The 22,054-nt window shown below is 37.9% G+C and overlaps 1 protein-coding gene across 3 annotated transcripts in view; it reads left to right on the forward strand.

Annotated features, from left to right (window-relative positions):
- LOC129439003 (uncharacterized) overlaps positions 1-22,054 on the forward strand; it is an 83,688-nt gene that overhangs the window by 44,076 nt on the left and 17,558 nt on the right. Inside the window, exon 1 of one of the 3 annotated variants that reach the window (XM_073865884.1) lies at positions 1,853-2,308. The exons of the other annotated variants lie outside the window; for them this stretch is intronic. Coding sequence (XP_073721985.1) covers positions 2,035-2,308 — 274 coding nt within the window. The 5' untranslated portion in view covers positions 1,853-2,034. Of the gene's footprint in view, positions 1-1,852; positions 2,309-22,054 lie in introns of those variants that run through there. 3 annotated transcript variants of the gene reach the window in all.

Below are 22,054 nucleotides of genomic sequence, written 5' to 3' on the forward strand. Positions count from 1 at the left end.
GAAGGGAAATGGCATCTAATTAAAGAAACCAAATAAATATTTACGGTACAATGCAATAATCCATAATAATAAATAAACATAGATAATAAACAACAAATAATAATAATAATAGAAACTATAATAGAAACGCAGACGGCATTTCGCAGTGGGACGAGTCCTAACTAAATATGGAAAATAATATTTAATTAATTATTAAAACATTTAAAAAGTCATCGAGCAACAATGAAAAAATATTATTAAAAACATTAGTGCACATCGGATGAAAATCATTAGCCTAAACAAGCTTCTGCTACAAATTCGAGTCATTCTTTTGATGACATTTCTGCACTTGACAAATGGATAGCGACTCGTAAGTAGCACTTAAACCCCATGATCGTTTTACGTGCATCTTTGGGAAACGCACGTAAATGAACAACGATTGTTCGTTAAGTAGCTCGTAGAAAGCGCTCTTAAGTGCTAAGTTTAATCGTTATCGGGAAACCCAGCCCTGATACGTCGGAAAAAAATTTTGATTTGAAAATAATATTTATTTATTATTTGCAAATTACTATCTTATTTGAATAGATTTGTATTGCTGCTTCCACAGACATCAGTGTGTATTTTACAAACTAAATGTAGGCTATTGTTTTACCAGTGCTTATGTGTATTTAAATGTCTGATATCTAAAATAAACATGATGAGGTTGAAAACAGTGCATAGTGTTGCTATATGATATCGCGGAGCTCGTCCGTCTGGCTCAGCACGAAAGACGTTTGAATCTGACAGTAATGTCACTGAACATTTTAAATCCCATATGGGGATAGGGTTAAATTATTATTTAAATTAAAAGGTTGAACATTTTAACCATGAATACAAAAATGCACTAACCAGATCTGAGGGGGCAATGCAACGCCGGGCCATATGGCATCCTTGATGTCCGCTGTTAGTAGATATATAACTTTGTTATTAAATAATTATATTGTATTTTTTTGTATTTATGTCCAAGTTCAAAATAAAACTCTATAAACCGCTCCATTGTGAATGTATAAACCATTTCAGAATGGAGAGGTTTATAGAGTTTTATTTTGAACGTGGACTTAAATACAAAGAAATACAATATAATTATTTAATAACAGTAGTTATATATCTACTAACAGCGGACATCAATGATGCCATATGGTGTAGTGCTGGGTACACGGCACGTACGGAGTACCCACTTCTTTATTAGATGGCATGGGGTAGCCTATTTCTAAATTTGAAATAATATTTAATATTAATTTAATAATGATCTTTATGCTGAGAAGTCAAGCAGCATAAGTTAAGTGACAATACTAAACCATTTTGGAGTGAATTAAATATGCAAGACTAGTCTTACATGCCACTGTTCATTTGAACTTGGACTTAAATACAAAGAAACATAATTCTTTAATAACAGTAGTTATATCATATCTTCAAACAGTGGGCATCAATGATGCCAATGCCTAATGAACTGCCTCAGGTGACGATGTGAAGCGCGATGCTTTCTCGCGAAAACAGTAGTCTCTTTTTGCGAGCGAACGCAAAAGGTTTCTCGGGGGAACGCAAAAGTATTGCGAGGGAACGCAAAAAGTATTGCGAGGGAACGCAAAAAGTATTGCGAGGGAACGCAAAAAGTATTGCGAGGGAACGCAAAAGTATTGCGAGGGAACGCAAAGGTATTGCGAGGGAACGCAAAGGTATTGCGAGGGAACGCAAAAGTATTGCGTGGGAACGCAAAAGTATTGCGTGGGAACGCAATAGTGTGGTCTAAAAAATATTCACCAAAGTGTCCCCTTACGGGCTCCGTAAAAGTCACACCTGACCTCACTTGTTTTGCTAAATCCATTGTAAAGCACTGAGCGTCTTCTGTCTCCAGTACAGCAGGAGGCGCTGCAGCTCTTTAGTCCGCAGATAAACTGACTAAAGAAAGAAAGAGCGCGCGTGTGATGTGTTTGTGTATTCTCAGTGTTTTTCTCTCTTGCGTGTTTCATTGAGTGTAAACAGAGTCTTGTCTCTGTGTATTTTAGTGTTAAGACGATGCGGGACACTACAGTGTGTGACAGTAAACAGAGCTTACAGGAGGATCAAACCTCCACAGAGTCTCTGGATTCTGTCTGTAACGCTGGAGAACAGCAGCAGATCCTGCAGACCAAACTGAAGATGTGTTCAGTTAAACTCATCGACTGCACGAACCTCATGATAAAGATTAAAACTGAACCGACAGAAATCAAAACTGAACCTACAGAAATCAAAACTGAACCCACAGAAGAGGAAGATCGCACTGAGGAAGACGATGATTTTATTCCATCAGGTATGTCTCCTTATTGTCGTGTTTTTTTTTTTACAGTTTTAACTGTCATGTGAGCACCTGTTTTGGGTTTCAGTCACAAACTAACTAATCAAAAGACCCAAAAAATGTACATTTTAAAGGTGTTTAGGCTATATTTAATATCATCCACTAAGTCCTCTATATCGTGTTCAAGTCATTATTCATATTTTTTATAAAATACAATGTCATCTAAACAAAATATGTAATGCTTATGTATTTTTATATTTAAAATAATCTCCAGTTCATGTTGTCTGAACAATAAGCACTGTTTAACACATAATTTCACATAATAAAGTCTGATATTTACATTTAGGCATATCACAATATAGAGGTTAGAGGAACATTATCAGAACGTTAAGGCAATGTTAGCGGAATGTTTCTTTAATGTTTCACAAGGTTAGGGGAACGTTACCTAATCCCAGAGGGAACATTCTATTGACATCAAGAACTTTCCTGTGGAACCAGCAGGGAGCGTTAGGGTATCTGTTCTGGAAACGTTCTGGGAACCAAAAATTGTTAGCTGGGAGGTTTCTGTCTGTCCCATTGAATCTAGTTAGTTTCACAATGGAGGTGGGTGATATATCCTTTACACGATAATATCCGAATTGTTGTCTGGGTTATATGCAAAATTTGGATATCGAATATTTCATAATTTGTACAATCCGACCACCCAATCATGAAAAGAGCTGAAGGGAGTTAAAAAGAAAACAAATAACGCACACTATACACTTCTAAACAATTATATGTAGCGATTTTAATGTAGGGGTTTGTTTGACTGTATTTTATGTTGGGTTTCTTTGTACAAAATCATGATTGTTCCTCAATTGCACAAGAGTAAGCTGCTACTAATTTGCAATACAACTACGGAGTTCTTACCTTTTATGACGTTTCTTAGGTTGAAGCAACAATCGAAAAAAGTAAAGAGTAAAGCTGATGTATGATTAATAAAATAGCTGCTGGGCAAAATATGCGTTGTTTGCGGAAAACTGAAGTCTGACGTTAAAAAGTTTTTCTTAAATGTCTGTGGCATCCGCAAGTGGCGAGCTTCGTGATTGCATCATTAGAAAGTTGCGTTGTATAATGATGAGTCCAAAAGATGGAATACATTTCCCCAAGAGATCCACCGGAATAGTCTCCGAACATGAACAGGGCTTCTTTTAACTTCTAAAAAAATTTTTTTTTAAACTAAAACATTTGTATTCATAAATTGGAACACATTTCTTTGAAGGATTGCAAAAATATCGAGGAAAAATAGAAATATTCATTTTCGCCAATATCTCCGACCCCTATTTCACAATTTTTTTCCCCAAACAAGAATCAGGGTTCCCACGGGTCCTTGAAATCCTTGAAAGTTATTGAATCTGAGGGCGAAAATTGGGTAGTTTATGAAAATATACATACATGGATACAGGTCATTGAAAGTGCTTGAATCTACTTTATGCAAAAAAATCTGAAAAAAATCCATATTATTCCTTGTGTAGTGTAGGATAATATCATGCAAATTCTAGACTTTTGATGTACACATGCAAAAATGTTTTGCTTTAAATGTTTATATCTTCTGTATGCAAATGTTGATTCATACAAAATGCTTTTTTTTTAAGGTAACACAATGTAACCTTGCTCTCACTTGAAATGTGTCCCCACAATTCAGTGTTGGGTGTAACTAGTTACTAAGTAATTAGTTACTGTAATTTAATTACTTTTTCCTTGAAAAAGTAAAGTAAGGGATTACTCTTATTTTTCTTGTAATCTAATTACAGTTACTTCTGATGTAACTAAATACTTTGTAGGTATTGTAGAACAATTATGTATAATATAATACGATAGTGGATTTAACATGGTTTTAGTTTACAATTCTCACTATTAACTGATTGATTATTAGCATTAATATTAATGAGATGCTGGCTGTTTATTAATACTTAATAGCACATATTAATGCCTGATTCTGCAAAACCTTAGTCTACATCCTTAACCCTCCCCATTTCTACCAATACTTAAAATTAACAACTTCTTTAGTATTAATAAGCAGTAGTTGGAGTATATTGAGGCAAAAGTAGTTAATAGTTAATTAATAGAGAGAAATGAACCCTAAAGTGGGACCAGAATAATTGATGTACTTTTATATATTATTTCTTTGAGCCATTTCAAGCCTATCCTTGTATCATCTACTGAATAGGATTTAGAAAGTAATAAGTAATTAAATACTTTTTGGAGAGAGTAATTTGTAAAGTAAGCTAATTACATGATTGAAGATGTAATTAGTAACTAGTAATTAATTACTTTTTTTGAGTAACTTACCCAACACTGCCCCACATTTAGTCCTTGAATTTGAGCGTATTGGAGACAGAAAATCCTTGAAAGGACCTTGAATTTGAAGTTAACTAAGGTGTGGGAATCCTGAAGAATAAAAGATATCGTCAAAAAGGTCATTCAAAAATCAGTCGTTCAGTAATAATATTATGAAGCGACGAGAACACTTTGTGCGCAAAGAAAACAAAACAAATGATTTTGTTCAGCAATTTGTTCCCTTCCTTGGTTGTTCAGTGTGCGTTCACGACCAGACTTTGGCGCATGCTGATGACGTCACCTGCTGACCTAGTTGCTAATGTTTTTTGTATCCACTTTTTTTATTTAAGCCATAATGCAGGGCTCCAGGCTAACATTTAAGAGGAGTGGCACTGGCGCCACCAAATTGTACACCTGGTAGCGCTGGGCCTTAATTTGGTGGCACCAGTCACTGGGTGGTGTAAAAACAAAAAATAAACACTTAAACTAAGTCCAACATTTTTTACTGCATTAATGAATACATTACAAATACAGAATAATTTTTTCATTATATACATTTTTATTTTCACTTTACGCTTAACATATATTTGCCTTACTGTAACTATCAAACTTACAATAAACTTTTTTCTTACTTTGTTTGTAAAAGCTTAAGGCTACATTAAAACACAGACCTGAGTTAAGAAATCACATTTTTGTGCTGTAATAACCAGTGAATCACAAGTGGGCGAGACTTAAGACAGGTGTAAACGATGTTCAAAATGTTTTGAGCTCGTCCACTTTCGACCTTTAGAGGTTTCAACCGGATTTAGAGGTTGCCGACTTAACACATGAGACTGGATTGTTTTTGTGGTGTGAAAGCACATGTGTTCGAATGTCTTCAAACAGCCAAACGAGTTCGCCTTTTCTCCTCCCATTTATCTAATCTGAGACACCGAGCAAAATATTTTACATCTTTTCTGACTTGTAGCGCAAACACACAGTGTACAGGGCTATCTGTAGGCTTTCATTGATAAAACTAAAGCGGCTGATCTCCACGTCTTTCATTAGTTTCATTTTGCGAGCACGTAAAAGTTGTGCAATCTTATTTCATCAATTGTGCTTAAATATCAGAGAAAGCTCTTAAATATTCATGTAAAAAACACTGTGCAGCATGTTTACTTACAACACAAGCAGCAAACTCTGACATTATATTAGTTTGTGGCAATTTAAACCATCAGTACTCCCACTCGGTTTTAAATGACAGCAGAGAGACTCGCCCACAGTCTCCACAGACCACCCTTAATTCAATTCAATTCAATTGTATTTATATAGCACTTTTCACAATTGGTGATTGTTTCAAAGCAGGTTTACATTAAAGCAGTCAGTGAAAAGCACAGAAAATCGACAGATAGCACAACATATTATACACAATAGCACGAGCAAGTGATAACATTATGTCATACATACCTTTCAATCACTCCTCTGCGCTTGACAATTAATAGCCCTATTCGGGGTTTTATTAGTCTAGTTTTGGAGTTTTGGCCTTGTATTGTGGTTTGTATGTGCACAAAGTAGCGTTCTATTCTTTTCCTTATATGTAGCCTTTTCTATTTTATACGTGACGTTTGTTTTTGAAAGTTTATGCCCGACTCATGGTTTGCTGCACATATGTAAATGAGTAAGGAGAGATTAAACATTTCTTAAGAATATCAATAACATTTTCCAACTTTTGAAGTGTTGATGAAAATGAGGATTTAGTTTATTTATTTATTAGGTTGTACAAACTAGCCATTGTGAGGTGAGAACCATTACTAAAACAAATTATGTGAATGCCTTGTTAAAGAGAAAAGTTTTAAGTCTAGATTTAAAGGTATCTACTGTGTCTGATTCTCGGACAACGGTTGGTTAATCATTCCAGAGCTTAGGGGCTAAGTAGGAAAAGGATCTTCCACCTTTAGACTTTTGATATTTTATGGATAATTAAGAGACCAGAATTTTGAGACCGCAGTGCACATGATGGATTGTATTCTGATAATTCTCTAAGATATGATGGTGCTAGGCCATTTAAGGCTTTGTAGGTGATTAGTGATAATTTAAATTGTATGCGATATTTAACTGGTAACCAGTGTAAAGATGCCAGAATTGGACTTATGTGGTCATACTTCTTAGAATTGAGTAAGCACTCTTGCACAAGCGTTTTGATCTACTGAAGCTTGATTACCTGATTTGCATGGCATCCTCCGAGTAAGGAGTTACAATAGTCTATTCTAGAGGTCATAAAAGCGTGGATAAGCTTCTCAGCATCTGATGCAGACAGCATATGGCGTATTTTTGAGATATTTCTAAGATGGAAGAATGCTGTGTGGCAGAGATATGACTATCGAATGATAAATTGCTGTCGAACATTACGCCTAAGTTCTTAACCATGGAGGTTTGCACCACAGTGCAGCCATCTATGGGCAACTTGTAATCTGTCATATTATGTTTGAAACGATTAGGTTCGAATCGATAATAAATATCTCTGTCTTATTGGAGTTTAGCATGAGAAAGTTATGTGCCATCCGGTCACTAACATCGCTAATGCAGTCTGTTAGCTTAGAAAACGTGTGTGTTTCGCTGGGATGTGAGAAGATGTAAAGCTGGGTATCATCCACATAGCAGTGAAAACTTATGTTATGTTTCCTGATAATGTCTCCTAGAGGTAACGTATATAACAAGAACAGGATAGGACCTAAAACTGATCCCTGCGGTACAAACAGCTGTATGTCCGTGTAGTGCTGTGTTAAAAATATCGATACGACGATACATCGTCATGGACGCCTGACGATGCGCGCATCGATACAGCACCTTCCGTATCGATTCGGATGAACTTTTGAAAGTAACGTGACGAATCGCTGTTGATCCGTGATCCATATGGAAAGGACACCCGTGTCCCGTGGAGTACGTAGAGTTAAAGGTAGCGTGGTATACTTTCACTTTGCGTGTCTGTCTCGCTGGCACATGTGTCTGCATAGCGAGCCGCGTACTTGCGCTCTCTCTCTCTCTCTCTCTCTCTCTCTCTCTCTCGCGTGCGCGCGTATTTAAAATCAATGAGTTAAGTATGAAAGCGCAGATATCTTAGCCTATACTACTGCAAAGGGCTTTATTAGCCACTCTCTTATAAAACAGTACTAATGCATTAGAGAAGAAACACGACAAAGATTTGCATGTGAAAAGTGTACATCTAGAGAAGAGATACAGAGCTACTTCAAACTATAGCTGTCACATTAATAATCTGATTTCTACTAAATAGTATTAACTCTGACTGCGTGTTTATAGATATATTCATAGATATAGAATAATTAAGTGAGAGACAAATATAATGCCTAGAGTAAGGCACTATCTTTGTAAAACTGCTTTAAAAAAAACATAAGTACCAACTCTGGGATTTTAAGCATTTCTATGTTACCCCAAAAGCTAATAAATGAATGGCGAAAACACAACTGTTTCAACACTGCTTATTCAATGTACAATAAACAGATAATAATAATAATAATAACAATAATGTTACTAAATTCTTAACAAAAAATGTAATTCAAAATAGTCTTGTATCGTGATGCGCATCGTATCGGGACCCTTGTATCGGGATACGTATCGTATCGGGAAATTGTTGGCGATACACAGCCCTATGTCCGTGTATGTTTTAAAGATCGCTTTGCATCTGATCTCTATCAAAAGTCCTTCACAAAAATGGAATTATCTCAGCTTTTTGCTCAAAATTTTGTGTTTTTGATGAAACCTACACATATTTGAGAGGTGATAAAAACAGAACACATGAAGGTAGGATGAAACAGATTTTTTGTTTGAAAGCAGAGGGTCTGTTCTTTTATTTCATATATTGTATGTTTATATATTTAAAAAGGAGCATTTTCTGGAAGGCATTAAACTTTTGTGAAAATCATGAAAAATGCTGGCGGTGAACGAGTTAAGTAATTTTGTAGGAACGGGGTCTAATATACAGGACGATGATTTGGAAGATGTGACTAGTTTAGAGAGCTCATCTGTTGTAGTAGGTTTAAATGAATCAAGCTGTTTGTATGGTAATCTTGTGTTAAATGAATTATTGGGTAGAGTGGTGGCTGCCTGGGTAGCTACGATGTTTTCCCTAATAACCGTAATTTTGTTAGAAAATAAGTTCATGAAATCATTACTATTGTTTTGAAGTTTAATATTGGTTTCTGTTTGTGCTTTGTTTCTAGTCAGTTTCGCAACTGTGCTAAAGCAGAAACGAGGGTTATTATGATTCTCATTTATAAGCTTGCTGAGATGGGTAGATCTGGCGGTTTTAATAGCCTTTCTGTAGTGTTTAACACTCTTTTTCCATGCTGCACGCCATACCTCTAACTTTGTGCTTCTATAATTTCTTTCCATTTTTCTATCTGCCTTTTAAGGGCTGCGGTGTGATAGTTATGCCATGGAGCTGGCAGTTTTTCTTTGATTCTCTTTTTTCGAATGGGAGCAACGGCATCCAACGCGTTAGAACAGACATTGTTTAGGTTTTCTATTACAATATCTAGATCGTCACAGTTATCTGGTACATGTTTCATTTGGGACAGGTCTGGAAGAGTGCTAATAAAGCTATCTTTAGTGGTGGAAATTATTGTTCTGGCTAGTTGATAGCATGTTGTGGATTGAGTGATCATATCTAGAAGTACAGTGTATGACACAAGGTAATGACAAAAGGCATTTACTACACAGAGCCGTAGTCAGAAACTGCATCACTCCGAGGTGATATTTTGATGTCATTAATATTGAGTCTGAGTGACAGAATTAAGTCTAATTTGTGCTTACGAGTATGCGTTGGCCCTGTCACGTTTTGTCTAATATTGAGAGAATTTAGAACATCCATAAACGCACATCCTAATGCATTTTTTGGGTTATCCACATGAATATTAAAATCACCAACAACGATAAGAGCTTTATCTACAGTGACTACAAGCTCAGACAGGAAATCTGCTATTTCTTTAAGGAAATCTGCATGGTGGCCCGGAGGTCTATAGATTGTAGCTAAGGCAAAAGAGAGCTGTTTGTGGTTACGATAAGTTATTTCCATATTTAACAACATTAGTTAAAATGATTTAAATTTTAGTTCAGATTTTTGGTTTACTTTAACTTGTTTGACTCTGTGGTCCCTGTATCGGGTCCAGAATTATCTTATTTTGACTTAATATAAAATATTCCTTTAATTTTTAATGGTCTGTCATGGACCCATACCACATATGAGATACTGTTTGAAAGCTTAGACTCTCTACTTTCTGCAGATATGCATCACTTTGAGATATGTTTCACTGTAAGAAAGTTAGTTACACTTAATTTACACTATCCCCCCCCATATTTTTTAATATAATTTAATATTCACATATTTCATATTTTTCAAGTATGGCAAACATGGGCAAGTCTTATATCAAATGAAAGCTCTCACTCTCAGGAATAAGGAATGCAGTGTTATTTTTGTCCTATTATTATCACATATCCTACAATCGTCGAATGAACAATGATGCAAAAAATCTTGTGTGTGGACTGCCTCAGATAGCACAGATAGCCACAAATGATACACCATCTTTTCTCTTAGGTCCTACTCTAAAAAATGAGTCCATTCACAGCATTTTCTTTGGTTGTGTGCATGAATAATCCCTTGCTATTTATTATATGTGCAAAGCAAAAAATTAATATTTATATGAAAAATGTATTTTCGCACATTTCAGTAAAATGAGTAACTTTTGAATGCGACATGCTAAAGAGTTCATTCTTTTTTTGGGTGTTTACTGTCTGCCAGAACAACCAGACAACCAGAACTGTCTGCAGTCTGCTAGAGCACCCAGAACCAGAGTTATACACTATCAGAGACCATATTTACAACATAAAAAAATAAAATTTGGTGTTATCATATGAAAAACCACATAAATAACAATATTTGTCACAAACAGCAGCTTTTTATGTAACTTCAAAGGGTTTTCTGCAAAATGATATAAAGATATTGCATTTATTCCACTGTATGTGGTTATGGTAGCACTTCAAATGTTTTTTGGCAGAAATTTAACTCCATAAGCGTATTATTCCTCCCATCAGTTGGAGTAAAATAACTTTTGCATTTATTTTCCTCTGTAAGCTGGCAATTGCTGGAATCAAACAAAACTGTCTGCAGGTTTCGTTCCCACTCAGGGCCAGAGTTATACACTTTTAAATACAGACTTTAGAAAAAAAACATCAAAAAGCGCCTATTTAATTTTGTGTTTATTAGAGGACTGACAACACATACAACCATGTTGAGCACTTTTAACAGTGTTTTATGTAATTTCAGAGGGTTTTCTGTAAAATTATACCAAACTTTTGTATGTGCACCTCTGCCTGTGGGTATGAGAAGCTTTTGAAATTGGGTAGGCCAAATCCAGGCGAAAATCCCCAAAATAGCCTCAGAGTGTAAGAGGTTAAAAATTTTGTTGTATATTGTAGCTACACCACCCCCTCTCCCCTTTAATCGAGGTTCCAGGGAACTACACTAACCTTTTCCACTGGTGGGACTTGCGCTACCAACTTTTTCAGTTACTGGTGCAAAATATGATTTGGTCGCACATATTTTTTTCAAGTTATATTAAGGCGCTCTGGATAATAATAAACAATAATGAAACTGTATTGCATACAGATATGCTTTTTATTTTACTTGCCATCTTTTAAACCACATGCCTTCTTGTTTTCTTAAACGTAGCAGTGTTTCTCACGGATCTGAAATTTACTTGTGGTGGTAGCCGGTGAAAAGGGCAATCATTACCCACTGACAAATAATGGTCTACTATACATGTGACGTAGAACTAATAATGTGTGACACAACACAATACTTTGATTTATTGAAAATTAATATTAATTTCACATTATATTTCATTAATCTAACCACCCCAAACTTTCTTTGCCATTAACAAAGCTGACACTGTTTGTCAAAGCACCACGAAAACACTTACTGCACTGATATATGAAGCAATCACACCCCCTTTATCAAACTCAATATAACACAATACTATGTATAGTATATTAATAGACAGTGCAGGTCTATAGATTATAAATGTGACTGATGTTATGTAGTGCTGTGTTCAAAATATCGATACGACGATACATCATCATGGACGCCTGACGATGCGCGCATCGATACAGCACCTTCCATATCGATTCGGATGCACTTTTATAAGTAACGTGATGAATTGCTGATGATCCGTGATTCATATGGAAAGAACGTGCGGAGTACGTAGAGTTAAAGGTAGCGGGGTATACTTTCATTTTGCGTGTCTGTCTCGCTGGTGCATGTGTCTGCATAGTGAGCCGCGTACTCGCGCTCTCTCTCTCTCGCGCGCGCGCATTAAAGTCAATGAGTTCAGTATGAAAGCGCGGATATCTTAGCCTGTACTACTGCAAAGGGCTTTATTAGCCATGCTCTTATAAAACAGTAATAACGCATTTGAGAAGAAACACGACAAAGATTTGCATGTGAAAAGTGTATGTCTAGAGAAGAGATACAGATCTACTTCAAACTATAACTGTCACATTAATAGTCTGATTTCTATTAAATAGTATTAAGTCTGACTGCATGTTTATAGATATATTCATTGATGTAGAATTAGGGATGCACCGAAATGAAAATTCTTGGCCGAAACCGAAAAAAGGAAACCAAGGCCGAAAAACCGAAACACTGAAATATTATTATGCCAATTATTAGTACAATTGCATTTATGGCTATCACTGTGTACTAACTTTACTAGGGGTGTGTGACGAATAAAAAAAACTCACAGTTCGGATCACATTACAGTTTTTGAGGCACAGATCAGATTATTTTTCGATCAGCAAAAAGGTGGGAAAAATCTAATAAACAATAAAGAAATTGCAAACATTTATAAAAAAGAACAAAGTTGTACATTAATAAGGTCTGAAATTAGCATTTTAACGCAACTGAATGCTATTTTCACATATTATCTGTTCTGTTGTCAGACATATTGTGGCGTTTTCCCAGACAGGGATTAGACTAGTACTAGACTAAAATAAATATAAGAGCTGTCCAAACTGAAAACATCTTGCACTGACATATCTTTAAATATATCAGTGCCTTTAGTTTGTCCTCAAAATGCACACAAGTAATGTTTTTAGTAAGGCATGTTTGTTTAAACTAATTATATTTCCTAATTAAACTAAGGTCTAGTTCTGGCTAAGCTAATCTCTTTCCAGGAAACCACCCCAAAGACTAAAATAGTAACTAAACATGACCCAATAACCTTGTGTTTAATCCAACCAGCTGTTACTTTAACTACTAAGTTACAAAAAACTTGATTTATAAACGAGACATCGCGCAAATTACAAAATTGCCATTACACAGAGTTACTACAGAAGGCATGCGCGGGCATAGGAGAGAGAGAGCTCACGCACAAGCACATAGAGAAACAGTATGTGTGGGAAAACATTGCTAACCTTTCATGATAAACTCGAATCAGTCGTCTTCTCTGTCAGTAACATCTGACGTTTACGTGAAAATGCAAGTACACAGAGGAATCCGCATGGAAAACACATCCAACTTTTAATTCTTTCACTCAGTGTATGAGAGACGCTGTCTAGGGGCTTCACGCACAGAGAGAGAGAGCGCGCGTGCACAAGAGAGGCACCACCGAGCGCTCACAACAATAAATGAAGCCGTTTTAAATGAAAATAAAAATGTAAATGTTGCGACCATTGTTGATTTTGTGGCGCACACAAACAAATAAATGTATGGATAACACTGCCAGGAGCCGAAGCCGCCATTACGCGAGATTAATGTAAACAGCGTGACGCGTCGCGTAGTTGACGTAATCGATGACGTTGACGCGTCGTTGCAGCACTTTTGAGCACGAAGGGGAGGGGTGGGAGACGACTGATCATCGTGAGTGAAACCCAAGCGCTAGCGCACAGATGAGAGGGGCGCGGTTGACATTTTTATTTCGGCCCGAAACCGATAATGCCATTTTCGGCCGAAATTTTCAGCAACCGACATTTCGGTGCATCCCTATGTAGAATAATGAGAGACAAGGGTAAGGCACCATCTTTGTAAAACTGCTTTTAAAAAAAAACATAAGTTAAGTACTAACTCTGGGATTTTAAGTATTTCTAATAGCTAATAAATGAATGGCAAAAACACAACTGTTACCACACTGCTTATTCAATGTACAATAAACAAATAATAACAAAAATAATAGTAATAATGTTACTAAATTCTGAACAAAAATATAATTCAAAATAGCCTTGTATCGTGATGCGCATCGTATCGGGGCCCTTGTATCGGGATACGTATCGTATCGGGGAATTGTTGGCGATACACAGCCCTAATGTTATGACTGATGTTATAATGGTAATAATTTCTATTAGATAGGCACTTTTACTGCTTCTGCTCAATCTTTCTATTTCTCTCTTGCCGATTAAAAAAGCTTAATCCACTCATTATTTCAGATTTAAAGCAACACTATGTAGTTTCCATGTAAAAATGACTTACAGCTCCCCCATGTGGTTGAAAAGCGCAACAGTGCCTGGTATCAGACACTCTTCTGCAGGCAGGGGGAGGGGCGGGGCTGTGTTTCCTACCCTCCACCGCCACTTTCAGAGTGTGCTTGTAGCAGCTAGGAGGCTGCTCAGGTTGCAGCAACAGTACAATTTGTCCAGTTAAAAATTGTTCTATCACTGAAATAATTTTAGAGACATTATTTAAAGGTAAAAAAACTACATAGTGTTGCTTTAAAAGTCTACTTGCTGTCCCGGCGACAGACTTTACATTGCTTTGCTCGTTCAGTGCAATGGGCTTGACATTAGCACTGCTTTTTTGCTACAATCTCTGTGCAAACTTAATATGGATATGGTTTTAGAAAAGATATGGTTTATTAATAATAAGATTATAAAAAATGTGAGAGAGAAAATGCAGCACGTGGTCGTTACAAGAACCATCGCCATAGAAACCGCACGCTGAAACTGCACTCGAGCTTTAGCGCGGTAGCGCTCATGGCCGTTTTCCGATCGACTCGGGTTATAAACACTATTAATCAGACTTGGGACCTAAAGTAATTAAACTAGGACCTAACTGGACCCGACAGACCATTTAAAATATAAACCCGGAACCATACGGGTCCCGCGTCATCAGTGAAGAAAGACCTCTGCTCAAGTTCAGAAACATGGATGACACTGCGCTTGCGTCGCGTCACACCCAATTCATTGAGAAACAGCTGAGCACGCAAACACACATTCATAGGGAGAGACACGACGTGCCTTCATGCAAAATGAAGCCAACGTGTTGAAGGCTCAGAGCACGTTATAAAACGTATTCTTAAAATCCACATTTCTGTTTTAATAAATGCTCATAGTAAATCATAGCATATTATCTAAAACATTAGGTAGCACATTTGCGACCCATTCAAGAGTAACTAAACCCTTAACCAACTTTTTTTAGTTAATGATCTGTAAGAATGATGCTTTATTAGTGCTGTTCATTGATTTTAGTAAGTTTTTTGACATTTGGATATAAAGTGTTTCAATACTACAATATATGGTGTAAAAACGTCTGAGTGCTGCCCTCTTCAGGTTGAACGGTGGCTACTGCAGTTGAATTTTCCTATTGGATGTTGGGTCCAAAAAGTAACTTGTGACGTAAGCAGGTTCAAGCTCACCACGCCCTTGTTACGATCTCACCACATGCTTGGTACGAGCTTAGTTCGTCCCCTCTATCTCCGTTGGGATCTGCCCACTTTTCTTGCATTTTTCAAATATTGCCAGTGGGTGGAGTCAGGCTCTGACCAGGGGTTTAGTTACGCTTTAAAAATTAGGGTCGCAACGGCAGTTCAAAAGGTCGCATATGCGACCATTTTGGTCGCAGTGTAGTTCCCTGGGTTCGTGTTTATAATAATAGTCTTGTGGGGTGGATTCATTTAAACTAATGTACTCGTCTACTTTAAGCCAGGTTTCTGTTAAACAGAGTGCATCTAAGTTTTGGTCAGTAATTATTTAATTGACAATAGGTTCTTTATTGGTAAGCGATCTAATGTTAAGAAGGCCCAATTTTAACATTTGAGGTTCATCTGTTAATGTATTGTTTTCAAATATTATATTAATCAGATTTGTACCAGATGTGGCAAGCGGTGCTCTGTATTTATTTGCTCAGGGAACAGATACAGTTGAAATGTGTTGATATTCTGGTAAGATTGACTCGAAGTGCTGGGATATAAGTGATCTTGACATATCACGGCAGCTAACAGACGGACGGTTAAGCCGATCCGTCTGTTTCCTGACCTGTACCCTGGATAGTCAGACTGTATTAGAAGTAAGACTATTGGTCAGATTTATAGAGAGAATCGCATTTCCTTCCTGAGACGGATGGAGGCCATCTCTCTTTAGCAGGTCAGGTCTCCCCCGGAAATGCTTCCAATTGTCTATAAACCCTACGTTATGCTGAGGGCACCATTTTGACATCCAGTCGTGAAGAGACAATAATCTACTGTAAGTTTCATCCCCCCGGTAGGCGGGGAGGAGACCAGAGCATATTACATTGTCTGACATTGTTTTAGCAATTTCACATATCTTTTTAATATTAACTTTGGTGATCTCCGACTGGCGGAGTCTGGTGTCATTCGTGCCGGCGTGAATAAAAATTTTAGAAAACTTAGGCTTGGCATTAGCCAGCACTTTAAGTTTTGATCTAATGTCTGGAGACCTGGCTCCCGGTATACAATCGACTATGGTGGCAGGTGCCTCAATGTTCGCGTTCCTAAGTATCGAATCTCCAATAACCAAGGCACTTTTAACAGATGTCTCAGTCTGTGTATTGCTTAGAATATCGAACCTGTTAGAAATTACCAGGGGGGTCTTGTGTGGGCACCGGGTACGACTGTGCCACCTGAAAGTCACCCAGTTAGTCGGCCGCCTTGACTCATATGCCGGAACCGAGCTATGTGTATTACGTTTAACACTAGGCGCACCTGAAACAGTGTTTGTAGCACTAGCGGTATTAGCGTTTGTAGCACTAGCGGTATTAGCGTTTGTAGCATTAGCGGTATTAGCATTTGTAGCATTAGCGGTGTTGCTGTCATCAACTAGCATTTGGATGCGCGCTTCTAGTTCTGCAATCTTCTCCGTCATCCTTACTACTTCAATACACTTAGCACAAGTAAACCCTTCTGTGCTGTTGGAAGAAGCTAAACTGTACATGTGGCAAGTAATGCAGGTTACAATGACAAGCGGAGTCTTACCGCTTTCATGTTGGGTGATGGCATCTTTGGTCACCTGGACGCGGTCTGTGAAGCTACATCGCGAGGGAAGCTCGCTCGCAGCACCCCCCGATCGCCTGCGGACGTCTGTAGCAAGGGTGATGTGAGGCACGCTGATTCTGCGAAGGCCGGGCAGCAGCTCCTCCACGGCTTCCCGATTGCTTTAATTCTGGGCGATGGCGTCTCCGTTCCCTCGAGCGAGGTCCGTGAAGCTGCACCGCATAGGGTGTTAGCTTTTTGCACGCCTCGGTCGCTTGTGGACGTCTGGAGCCTGGGTAAACTGGGCGCTGTACGTCACGTAGGATCTGCGATAACCGGGTATCAACTGCTCCACAGCTTCCCGCTCAGGTGAGGACAGGTCTGAATAGCATACATCGGATGAGTCCGCCATTAGATCGGCAAATGGTAACTGACGCTAGCGGGCTATGTGCTAACACTGGGTGTTTATTAGTGATAAATCGTTTCACGTGGTAGTACTGCTCAATAGTCGTCACGGTAAAGTATTCTTGAGATAAACTAATATGTTATATTATATAAATAGGAACAAGATAGTCAGAAAATAGGATTTTGGATGATGAACTCGACAGAGCTCTGATGTACGATGCTGGGATTGTCGGGGATTGTCGATGCTGCCACGTGCCCATGTCACGTCCGTTCGGCTTCTTCATTCTGATTGGTTAAAATGCATTCTAAGCCGTGATAAAATACCCCGGTAGGCCCACGGTTCAGACCGCATTACATAAGTATCACTGCGCCACTGTTGCTGCGTACTGATTTATGAAACTAAACACCACAGTCTTTAATTATATTTTCATTGTGTCTTTGCCGCATCTTTGTTGCTTGAGAAATGCGCTCTGTTGCAGCCACGCTTAAATCTGAGGAACTACTTTGTTTTGCGGAAGAGTAATATAATAAAACAAAGCAGCTGGATATGTTTACAAATGTTGGTTTATTTGATGTGCAATGACCCAGCTGTAATAACAGGACTGACACCTGTCTTCTGTCTTATGTGTGAATCTAGAAAAAGATACAGAATCTCAATTCTTCATCCTTCTTTGTGTAAATAAGAGTGAAAAGACAATTTAATTGTTTCATGTTTCTTTCAGATGTGAAGAGTGATTCATGTTTGGATATAGAAATAAAATCCTCAACATCAAAAGAGCGACTGACAGCACAAACTCTTTCCTGCATCACCTGTGGAAAGACATTCAGCTCACAGAGACATTTAGAGAGACATGAGAGAAAACACACTGAACAGAAACTCTTCACCAGATCTGAGATCAGCTTTACTACCTTACAAGAGAAGAAACTTCATTCAGAAGACCACAGAGAGAAGAAGAAGAAGAAGAAGCAGTTTCACTGTGAGCAGTGTGGGAAGATTTTTGTCTCTTCCCATAATCTAAATGTTCACATGAGGATACATCGTGATGAAAAGCCTTTCAACTGCACTGAATGTGGAAATTACTTCAGAACCAAACAACATCTTAAAGTTCATCAGAGAGTTCACACTGGAGAAAAACCTTACGAGTGTCCTCACTGTGAGAAGAGATTTAGCCGTAAACGTGGTCTGAAGAGACACGTGCGTTCACACACCAATGAGAGACTCTATCAGTGCCGTGAATGTGACAAAACCTTTAGGGATTCCGGCTCTTTAAAAAAACACCAGAATACTCACATTAAAGAGAAACTCCATCAGTGTTCACACTGTGATAAATGTTACGGTCATAAATATCAGCTGATAGTCCATGAGAGAGTTCATACTGGAGAAAAACCTTATCACTGTAGTGTCTGTGGGAAGAGTTTTAGTCAAAAAACTACATTACTATGTCATAAGAGAATTCATACAGGTGAAAAACCTTACAAATGCTCTCAGTGTGACAAGATGTTTACTTGTTCAAGTAACTTAAAAAACCATGAAAGAGTTCATACTGGAGAGAAACCTCATCACTGTAGTGTCTGTGGTAAGAGTTTTAGTGTAAAGGCTACATTACTAAATCACAAGAGAATTCATGAAAAACCTTATAACTGCTCTCAGTGTGGCATGACCTTTGCTCAGTCAGATTACTTAAAATCCCACCAGGGTGTACATTCTGGAATGAAAAGTTATTACTGTAGTGTTTGTGGGAGGAGTTTTACTCGCCATGGCAGTTTAGTATTACACCAGAGACTTCATACAGGTGAAAAACCTTTCAAATGCTCTCAGTGCGACAAGATGTTTACTTGTTCAAGTAACTTAAGATACCATCAGAGAGTTCATACTGGAGAGAAACCTTATCACTGTAGTGTCTGTGGGAAGAGTTTTAGTCAAGGGTCTTCATTACTAAAGCACAAGAGAATTCATACAGGTGAAAAACCTTTCAAATGCTCTCAGTGTGACAAGACGTTTGCTCAGTCAAGTCACTTACAAGCCCATCAGAGAGTTCATATTGGTGAGAAACTTTAAAGCTGAATGTATACTAGGGGGGTCTGCATGACGTCATTTTTGTCATTAGGAGAAAATGACCGTACGCGTTCAACAGCGCATGTGTGAGAACATATTGAGACAGAACACCCCACTACAAACAATTAGGGCGCACTCACACTATCCAAACCGCGCTCGGGCACGTTTGACCCCCAAAGCCTGGTTTGTTTGACTAGTGTGATTGTTCTGTTCCGCGGATTGGTTAATGGCATTGCGGCTGGGTTGCAGAGGTGGGCGGACTCGGATCGATAAAAGTACAGTGTGGGTGCGTGCACCTGGGGGAGTATGGAGGGTTGACAATCGCGCTGGGGCATGGTTTGGTTTGGTTTGGATAATGTGAGTGCACCCTTACACAAAGGCAATAGAAAGCATTTGCACACACGCACTATTTTTTTTCTTCTTTTTTTTTCACTTATTTCAAGAACAGAAAGCTGTGGAGCATTTTCGTCACCTTAATGTTTGACTCCTGGTCTTTGTTTTCTTCTTGTTTCTTCTAAACTTTGTTTGCCATGGTGGATCGTATATTTTTCTTCACCTATCCTGCATTTTTTCCGTTGCATAGTACCTCACGGTTTGGTGTCAGTTTACTTTTGGGAGCTTTTTCACTGAGTGAAGTACATAGTACCCGATACTTTTTTTAGGACCACCTCGGTTGGGGTTCCAAGCGACCTGAGCTGAGACCAAACGTGATTTGAAAACACTGTAGATCACTGATTGTTCTGAGAGAATCGTCACTATCAGTGTAATTGCTATAATGTAAAAGATTAGCTTTACCTTAGTTCTAGCTTGCGGTGTCTTGAGCAAACATGATGTCATCTGTGCTCTGCTATAAGTTCCCAAACTCACTTTAGCGATGAAAAACATCTACAGGTTGAGAATCAAGACGGTTACAGTGGTGTCGTGTAGAGCATAGATATGTATAAAGGCTAGATGGCTCAAGGCGGAGTCCCTAACGGCATCACCTGCCGGCCATCTTACGACAGGGCGCTCGCTCACTCGTAGCATTGAGTTTAATGGTGCAGGTACTTTTAAGTGACCATAACTTGCTCAATTTTCTACCGATTTTCAAACGGTTTGGGTTTTTACAAACGTTATTAACGTGGCCATAATTCTGGATGCTTTAACATGTTTCATGAATTTATTTTTTATTTTTAGTATAGGTATGCAGTGTCATAGGTACATCTTTGACGTTTATAACAAACCAAACCGTTTGAAAATCGGTAAAAAATTAAGCAAGTTATGGTCATTTAAAAGTACCTGCATCATTAAAACTCAATGCTACGAGTGAGCGAGCGCCCTGTCGTTAGATGGCCGCCAAAATGCGGACGTTGCACTCCATTGGCCAGCAGCGCGGACGAGCCATCTAGCCTTTATACATATCTATGGTGTAGAGAGTAAAACCGGGGGTTTTGCCTTGCGACGTCAGAGTGTGCGCCGCTATCCACTGTGTTTGACGTCAATATTGTGCGCCACGACTGCTTTGTTGATGATTCTGTGCAATGGCGGACGTATCTTGCTAATAATAACTGTGCCAACAGGGCTTCTAACATGTATACAGATAGATGCTCAGTTATCTCACTATATTGCGGAACACGATTTGAGTTATATCCCCGCCTGCTGGTGTGGCATGCTCTTGAGTCTAGAGTAGTCTTACGACTGGGTTTACCGCCCAGCTGGTGCAACTGGCCCCGAGGCTTTAGTTACCCTTTAATAGTAAAATAAGAACAAATAATCAAATGATGAGCAATATCGCATAAATTCAACAGAATAAACACATAAATAAAATAAAACTGAGCTGTTCAGGTTTTTCAGATTAATCTAACAGTTCTGTATTTTGGAGGTAAGGTGCCAAGCTGGAAAGAGTGTATGTGTCTGGGAGCAAACATACTGTTCAGAACTATATACAATAGTGTTAATTCATGTTGTTTTTCATATTTTATTTACACATTTATCATTTTTATCTCTTTTATAAACTATTTTCTATGTGTCAAACTTGTTTAGTTTATATTGTGTGCTGTGTGATTTTACATACTGTTTTCAAAGTTTTAATGTCATCATGGGACCACATTGTCATAAATTGTTCATTTAAGGTCACTGTTCAGATCATTTAGTAAATGCTTTGTTCATTTTTACAATGATTATGTCTCCTGACTTCTGCTATAGGCCTATTCTCTGTGCTGGTAAATTAAAGTTTTCATAATTATTTAGTATTTTGTCAAGTCTTTTTATTCTTTCTAGGAAAGTTAAAGGACCTGTTATTGCATTGAGAGCATCTTGACCAGATACACAGTGTGATGTGTTAGCACAATAGAAACTAACTGCAAGAGCTTGTAGAGGGATAAAGACTGCTGAGAGGGACACCACTATATTTTGAGAATATTGTGCATATTTTTCAAGCATGTCAGAGTTTCACTGCACAGACATCATATATTGTATAACAGGTTTCTTTTACTTTATTATTAGTATTTTAATGACAATCACAGTTGAATGTAATGTTGTAATAAAAACGGAAAAATTTCTTTTTAGGTATCTATACAGGTGAAAATAAAGGCTTTAAACTTCAACTTCACTTTTAATTTGCACATTCAAAAGAGAATAATTTAAAATATTTTAAGTTCCTTTAAAAATGTGTTTATTTTACGGGAGAAAAGGAAACTGTAGAATTCATATTCTTACAACAGAAGTTATATGATAAAAATAGAAAATAAC

This window comes from Misgurnus anguillicaudatus, unplaced genomic scaffold (genome assembly GCF_027580225.2).
Source record: "Misgurnus anguillicaudatus unplaced genomic scaffold, ASM2758022v2 HiC_scaffold_33, whole genome shotgun sequence".
Lineage (NCBI taxonomy): Eukaryota > Metazoa > Chordata > Actinopteri > Cypriniformes > Cobitidae > Misgurnus > Misgurnus anguillicaudatus.